The sequence below is a fragment of the Hippopotamus amphibius genome, chromosome 3 (assembly GCF_030028045.1).
Source record: "Hippopotamus amphibius kiboko isolate mHipAmp2 chromosome 3, mHipAmp2.hap2, whole genome shotgun sequence".
Taxonomy (NCBI): Eukaryota; Metazoa; Chordata; class Mammalia; order Artiodactyla; family Hippopotamidae; genus Hippopotamus; species Hippopotamus amphibius.
Window position 1 is genome coordinate 132,652,518 of NC_080188.1, and position 8,049 is coordinate 132,660,566.

General features: G+C 52.3%; 1 protein-coding gene across 3 annotated transcripts; it reads left to right on the forward strand.

Moving 5' to 3' along the window:
• The first annotated feature begins 6,024 nt into the window (after positions 1 to 6,024).
• On the forward strand, positions 6,025 to 8,014 carry KLHDC9 (kelch domain containing 9). Of its 3 annotated transcripts, none has more exons than XM_057725583.1 (4): positions 6,034 to 6,734; positions 7,030 to 7,189; positions 7,281 to 7,514; positions 7,740 to 7,871. In XM_057725583.1, the coding sequence occupies exons 1-3, from the start codon at positions 6,214 to 6,216 to the stop codon at positions 7,500 to 7,502; spliced, it is 903 nt and encodes a 300-aa protein (XP_057581566.1). In that variant the 5' UTR covers positions 6,034 to 6,213; the 3' UTR covers positions 7,503 to 7,514; positions 7,740 to 7,871. The 3 variants fall into 3 exon arrangements, with proteins under 3 accessions (XP_057581567.1, XP_057581566.1, XP_057581565.1); XM_057725582.1 differs by having other exon boundaries at positions 6,038 to 6,734; positions 7,281 to 7,479; positions 7,740 to 8,014; XM_057725584.1 differs by lacking the exon at positions 7,740 to 7,871 and having other exon boundaries at positions 6,025 to 6,734; positions 7,030 to 7,194; positions 7,264 to 7,435.
• Positions 8,015 to 8,049: the final 35 nt, after the last annotated feature.

Sequence of the window (8,049 nt, forward strand, 5' to 3'; positions counted from 1 at the left end):
GGGCTTTGGCATAGACAAGAGTGGATAACAAATCAGAGGGGAACTAGTTGGAAGTATGGGTGTGGACAAAATGTCTGCAATCCATTTCTACACAGCTTTGTTTCTCTGTGTGATACTAAGCTATTCCTGATCTGCTCATTGCCTTGGTTTCTGCAATTTGTACAGAGAAGTGTTGGGAGGGTTGATTGACACTGTAGTGGAAGATTACGGATAGGGGACTTGATTCCATCCCCCAGGACCAAGGCTATTTCAGGTAGACGCTTCAAGGTCCCTCTCCCCGCTCCTCCCTAGGATGCTCCTCTCCCATGGAGGGCTGAGAAGCAACCCCCATATAGGAATCAGGGACTCCAGCAGCTTTCCCTCCACTAAAATTACCTTGGTTCCCCTCCCACTGGAGCGCCCCTGTGCCCAGTATTAGGATGGTGGCATCCTGCTTTCCAAGAGATTCCATCTAAACATTGCCATGTGCTGTACTGTTCCTATCTGCCTACCCTGCAGGCCCACTGATCCCCAGTACCCAGCCCCATCCCTTAATGACAACCACACTTCCTGGTTGCCTAACAACATCCCTTAGAGCTCAGTGGGCTGGATTTGCTTGTTCCTAAAGAGTCCCAACACTGGAGTGAGGAAGTAGCTAAACATAAGGCACATTTGGGCCCTGTTTCTCAGCAGGCCATTGCGTGCAGAGCCCCCTCCTCCTAACTCTCACCCCATGGACTCCCCAGGCTTCTATAAACACATCATCACAGAATCAGGGATCAGGGCTTGGGTAAAGAGGGAGATGCCTTTATTCTTTGATCCTGTGGTCTCTGGGTAGGCTAGCACTTTTAGAAGGATCTAGAAATAGGTCCTGGGTGGCCCAGGACAAGAGTAGGAGCCCTCATGGAAATCAGAGTCTTCCAAGTGCTGACAAAAACAGCAGAAGATGCAGTGGCTAGGAGGAGGTAAGAGCAAAGGTTAAGTGGGGTCCAAATAATTTGATGAGAGAATGGATTCTAATGAGGACCCCAAGCTGTGCTCCTCTGCATTCTCCCCATCCCTGTCCTCACCCCCCGACCACTGAAAGAGCCAGGCTCCTCCCAGGGAGCCCACCTGTTGAGGAACATGTAGGCAGCCCCCAAGGGCCAGCCCAGCCTGCAGAGCCTGCACCACCAGGGCATCTTCAGGTAACACCTGGCCTCTATAGTTTCTCACACTCGTCTCCAGGTATCCAGATTAGATGCTGAGGGTGAGGTTCCTCTCTGAACCAAAGACTGCCACTTCCTGGCCATCAGCCTGGGCTCCTGCCACCACACAACTTGGCTTCCCCAGGGGAAAGCCTCCTGAGGCCCTGCAATCAAGCATCACCTTGGACCAGGTCCTGGGGCGGGGGGGGGGGGGGGAGGGCAAAACAGCTGCAGAGCAGAATATGGGGCTGAGGATGGAGAAAACACCATGAGAACCAGAGGCTGTGAGAAGCCTGGAAGGAGTGGGAGCTTGGGGGAAACAGTGGGGAAGACCCCGAGGGGAGAGGGCCAGGGTTGAAGGGACTCTGAGGGAAGACATTAGAGTTGAGGGGCAGAAGGTGAGAGGACACAAGCAGGAGGTGGAAATCAGAAGAACTAGTAGGATCTGGAGATTCTTGTAATTAAGAGAGTAGATTTTCTTTTGAAATTTGTTAACAGAGTCCCTCTGTATGGTCGAGGGGTATTCACCTCTCCATCATGTCAACTCTAATCCCCTCCTTTCTCTCCACACTAAACTCAAAATTACCGCAGACCTGCAGCTCCACCTGTTTCCAGTCTCAGTGCTTAGCACTCAGCAGGCAGGTGTAGCTGCCCTGGTCCGAGGCCAGGACGTGGTGCAGTTGCAGAGGAGCCCTACGCGCAGTGGCCCGGTGCTCTCTCTCTGCCTGGTCCTGGACAGCAGGGGCCACGTCTTCAGGTTCTAAGATACCCCCAAAGCCCCAGTGCAGCAGGACTAGTTCTTGGCCTTGCTCCCACTGCACTCAGAGACTTGGACCCTGTCCTGCATCTATTTTCAGTCCTAGAGATAGTAAAGTTGGGAGCCTTCGAGCTGAGGATGGAGGTGGTAAGTCCCCGTCTGCAGGAGAAGCAGAGGTGGAAGCCGAGTAGAGCATGCCCCTGACTCCCTTCTGAGCATCTCCACCACACATCCCAAGACGTACTTCACACTTTCCTTGCAGGGACTCCTAGTAACTGCCCTCCAGCCTCACCGTGAAGCCTTCCTGAACCTCAATTTTTCCATCAATTCTAGAAGTAGCATAAAAGAAGAGCTAGGGATCAAGAAACAGAGCAAGTATAACATAGGGAGAGCAACTCCATGCTTGGTGATGACCTCGGGGGTGGGCTAGGGAAGAGGGGAGGGAGGCTCAAGAGGGAGGGGATATGGGGATATGTGTGTAAATACAGCCGATTCACTTTGTTGTACAGAGGAAACTGCACAAAACTGTAAAACAATAATACTCCAATAAAAATCTGAGGGAAAAAAAAACCCAGAAACAGCAAGTCCCTGCCTGTGATAACTAGCGAGATCAGGAAGCATTGGTCCATGGGCTATAAGGAAAGGGTAGAGGAACAAAGACTGGAGTCTAATCTCCCCGTGCCAGCATGCTTCTCTCCCTGGGCCCAGGCCTCCATGCTCTAAAGACCTCTGTGGGGAAATCCTACTCCCTGAAAAGGCCCTGCATGTTGAAGCTCACTGAAGTTCTCATCAGTAATCAATACCCTGTGACTGTGCCCAGGGACCCCAAACTGGTTCTATGGTTCTAGCAAACAGCCAAAGGGGAGAAGCCTGGCCAAAGCTCCTTGCGGATGGTTGGCTCTGTTCAGCAGGAGAGAGAGGGTGGGAGGACAGAAGGGCAGAGATCCAGAGAGAGAAACACAAAGTAGAATCGGTGAGAGAGACCTCAAGGCACAGTGAGACAGGTCGGAATGTAGAGATAGAGAGATACAGAGAGGGAGAAACACACACACAGGAGTTATTGAAGGGGGGTAATTCAAAGAGACAAGAAGCTGAGACAAAATCTGAGACAGAGAGAGAAAGGCCTAAAGAGAAATTTCTGGATGCCTACTTGCCCACTGCTGGGATCACTCAGGTACTTCCCTCTTCCACCCTAAATTTCCAGCATTCAACAATGACCCATTGATACTTTCCTACTCAGTATCGCCATGTCCCTCAAAAACTCAAGTTCTTCCCCATCCTTATCCCACCGCTCCACCATCCTCTAACTCACCTGATTCCCACGCCCCTCCATCCCAAGTCTGCTTAGAGTTTCACTTTTCTCTCAAACTCCTTTCAGCTCACGTCTCAATCACATCTCAAGATCTGGCCTCTTGAAGTCTCTTTTCCTGGTCATTCCTCTGTCCTTCTCTTTGCCCATGTCCTTATTCTGGCTAAGCTGAGAGCAAAGAGCCAGAACTGGGGCCAAGAAGGCATGGGGCCAGGAAATCAACTAGCCAGAATGAACTGTGGGAAAAATGTAGAAAGGTCAGAGGACAATAAAGGAAGAGCCAGAGAGACGGCCTGAAGGATAGGACAGCCTTGGAGATGTAGGCAGAGGGAATTGAGAGAGTCTTGAGAGTGTGACTAAGACCCCTAGGGTCCAATTGTTGGCTTTCTGTGTGTACTGAACAATGCTGAGAACCAGGGATAGTTCCGGGGTCAGAAAATGAGGTTAAGGGAAGAAGACATACTAAAATTTTGTGAAGGTTTGAGACAAGGGGGTAGAACAGACATCTAAGACTAAGAAGCTGAGCTGCAGAGATCCTGGGCTTGCCAGAAACAGCCAACTGAGGAAACCAAGCACACAGGAGATTCTGAGACTCTCAGAATGACCGGCCCCACCCCCACTCCTGGATAGAGGCTGTCCCTGTCACTTTCAGGTTTTCATCATTGACAGGGTCATTATACACCACTTTAGATGCTGCCTTGAGGTGTCAAGTGTGTGTCAGACAAGTGGCTTATTTTCTTCCTCTCTTTTCTCCTGCTGCTGCTTCTTTCCCTTCTCCTCCCCGTTTCTTTTCTGCCTCCTCCAAAATATGGGCTTAATTCAGACTAACCAGGGGAGGTCGGAGTCCTCCCCCTAGGTCTATGTTTGGAGCAGCAATGGATAGATACCTCTAGCTACTAGGTGGAACTGGAGGAGGTACAGAACTGGGTGGGAACAGCCAAGGAGCACGTGAGGTTCAGGTTCCATGTTGAAGTGAGATGAGGACTGCTGAGGACTCAGAGTCAGAGTGGAAGCTGGGAGGAGAAGGAAAACAAAGCTGGGAGAGAGGAGCTGGAAAGGCCCCTGGGGTGGGGAGTTCCCTGTTCTATCCAGGAGAGGCTGAAAATGAGTCTGGCAGAACAGCCAAAGACTTAAGCAAAAGCCAGAGCCTAAAATGGACACATAGGCCAATACGGTTAAAGCAAAATGACACCACCCCCCAGGCAGCTCCTCGCTGAAATCAAAGGAGTGTGACAGATCTGAATCCAGCAGCTGGGAGGTTAGCCAGTCAGAAGACTTAGGGGAAAGATTGGCTTTCAGATTTCAGCCAAGGATGTTAGAAGTTAGTGATTTTTTTTCACCATGATCTGGAAAACTGAGGACCCTCTTTGTCAAAATCAGGGAAAGCTACAGTTGGGTGGGCAGAGACTTTCAAAGCTACTACTAGGTCCTGGCTTTAAGGTATAGGTGGGAAACAGGTCCTGGTACCTACCAGTCTCTCTAACTGTGCCTTCCTGCCCATACCCTCCTCATGCTATTTTCTTTAAGGACCAAGAGTTAGGATCTGGAGTGGGAAAAGCCCTGCTGTGCTGTCTCTGAATTACACATCCTGCCTTACTGCAGCTCTAGCCACTCTCTATGGCCTCAATTTCTTGGGCATGATGGGGATCAAGTTGATGTATAGAAACCAAAGGCAAAAGTAAGCAGTCATCACTCCTATTTACAGCCCAGCCCTGGGGGACATACATGCTGTTTCAGTCCCACCCCAGCTACGCTGGGAGTAGAAATCTGTCTGCATTTTCACCTGTAGCTAAAGTTAGTCAGCTTAGATCTGGGCCTCTTCGTTCTTCACTGGGTCTTGGAGGGAGAGTTAAGCAGCAGCTCAGGGACCTGGCTTGAATAAAAGAAAGATACCGGGGAGTGGCAGGAGCCTGTTTTTCTCACTCCTCCCCTCCTTCACCCCCATCCAGCTTCTAAGGCTAAGAGCTTCTGCCCTGGATCTTATCAGGAGAAACTCCCTGCCCTTATTCTGAGTTCCAGATTCCACAGTACCTCAATTTCCTTTTGCTGTATGAGCTTATGACACAGGATGAAATAAGGAATCACTCTTCCTAGGACCCAATAGTGAGTTCTCCAAGGTTCAAGTATGCCTAAAGTATTTCCCCTCACCCCAACCCAATCTCTCTCGCTCTAACACACACGCACACACACACACGCACGCACGCGCACGCACACGCTACGATGCGCCCTGAGACACTAGGTTCTACTACCCTCTAGTGGCCAGAGAGGAAAGGTCAAGACCTTCAAGTCTTCACCACGGATCTTTGGTCTGGAAGACACCTAAGGGATAAGCCAACTGCACATTTTATAAATGAGAAAGAAGAGGCCTAGAGAAAAATAATCACTTTGTGAGTCAGGGTATATAGTTGGGACCAGAACCCAAGTCTCCTGACTCCCAGGTCAGTGCTTAGTCCACTTTCACGGCCTCCCCACTGACTTTTATCTCCAATCCCTGGGGAGGGCAGAACGAATCAGAAAAACGCCCAAAACGCCAAAGCCAAAAAGGACATGGTTTCTCCTCAACCCCTGCAGAGCAATACCTACACCTGAAACGTCATAGTCCCAAGTGAATTCGCAGCTTGGATAACAGGAATCCTTCTGAGGAAATGGCCGTTCTCGGACTTTCCGAGTTTAACAGTCTTTCAAGATTTTTATTGACCTTGCACAGCTCCTGTCGCCATGGTGACAACACTGTCTGATTCATTGTGGCTACCCAGGTCTCCTGTCTCCACGGTAACCGGTGCTTTGCGACCTTCAGTTTGCAGCGGTCGTGCTGCAGCCGCGGCAGTGATTGCCGGGCGAAGGCGGAGTGAAGCCAGTGGCTTGAGGTGCGGGCGCGGATGGGCTTCCGGTAGCGTTGTGGGGGCGGTTCCAGGGAAGCCTGGGCCCCTGGTAGGGGCACTCCGGGCCGTCGGCCCTGCAGCCCGCCCCTTCCCGGGCCCATGGCGGGGGCGGGGGGCGGGCCAGGGGGCTCAGGCTGGACCTGGCGGCCGGTGGCGTGGGACCCGCTGCTGGCGCGAGCCTTCCATTCATGCACCGAACTGCGGGGACGGTTCTATTTGGTGGGAGGTCTCCTGGCCGGAGGAGCGAGAGAGCCGAGCAGTGATACAGTGGTCTTCGACCCGGCTGGGGGCCAGGCCGTGCGGGTGGGAGCCCTGGGCGGCCCGAGGCGCAGCCACCACGACGCGGCGCCGGTGGGCGGGCGCTGGCTCTGTGTGGTGGGCGGCTGGGACGGGTCACGCCGCCTAGCCACAGTGGCCGCCCTGGACACGGAGCGCGGGGCGTGGGAGGCGTGGACCCCCGCCCCCGGCAGCTGCCCCCCTGCCGGCCTCACTAGTCATACCTGCACCCGCCTCTCCGACCGAGAGCTGCGGGTGGCAGGCAGGGAGGGCGGGACCCGCACTCAGCGTCGTTACGGAAGCATCTACACGTTAAGGCTGGACCCTGACGCCCGCACCTATTGGTATGACACCCCTTGCCTTAAACCTTTCACGCTCCCTTCACTTTCACCCTGGAAAAGCATTTTCGCAGGCAATTTATCTAACATGCTCTCCCTAGCACCCTCCTCTCCCAGGAATCTTCCATGTCTAAGATAGCTGAACACTCTTATCAATATTACCCTTCCTCTCAACCGACCTACGAACTACTACGTTTGGCACAGTCCCATGTCTCCTTTCTATCCTTGGCGGGGGGGGGGGGGGGGGGAAGTTCAGCTCTTACATTTCCCAGAAAACCGAACTCAAGCCTGAATTTCACAGCTATAAGGAAGAAGGCTGCCGCACAGCCTCACGTTCAGGTCACTGCGCTGCCCTGCTGCAAAGTTCTGGGCCCCGCCCAGGTCACCAGTTATTGCTCTTTGGGGGCTGCAATTCAGCTGAACCAGAAGTAGCTGGGCAATGGAATCACGGGAAGATTAAGGTATTATCTACTCACATCTTGCTAAGGGTGGAAGGGGGCTAAAATTGGGATGCCTAAATCCCTCCAGACAGGCCTTTGTCTCTCCCCCAAGGAGGAACCACCTGTTGCCCCCGGTTTGATGGAACAGCTTGCAAGGCTCGTGGGCGGTGGGCAGGGGTCCCGGCAGGGGCCTCGAGGACTACGGCATCACTCCTGTTCTGTGGTTGGGCCCTTTGCTGTGCTGTTTGGTGGAGAAACTCTGACTAGAGCCAGAGACACCATCTGCAATGACCTCTACATCTATGATACCAGTGAGAGCCAGCTTAATGGTTGAGAAAGGGAAAAGGTGGGAAGATAGGAGAACCCCAAGACCACAGAAAGAGGATGGAGTAATGGGGTGGGGAGGAGGAAGAATTAGTGAACAAGTTAAAGGAATACACAGAATGTTAAATTTTGAAGAGGCCCACAAATCAAGTGAGAAAAATAATGAGCAAGGCTTGGTCCTGTTAAGAGCCCCATGGGAGCCAAAGTGCTACTGCCTCAATAACCACCCTCTGCCCTTACCCAACAGGAAAGTCTCCTTCTCTGTGGTTCCACTTCCCCGGTGCAGACCATGGGCTAAAACGTATGGGCCATCGGACCTGCCTTTGGAATGATCAGCTCTACCTGGTTGGGGGTTTTGGTGAGGATGGCAGGACAGCTAGTCCACAGGTTTGCATTCTGGACCTCTTTATCTAAAGAATGGTGCCAAGATACACCGCTAAGCCTCTGTTTTGTTGCAAATTCATAGAGCATTATCAACAGAGCTATCTGCCTCATTTCAAATGCTGATTAAATTCCAGTCTGAGTCAACATTTGTCTCTGAATCTTTTGGCGGGGAG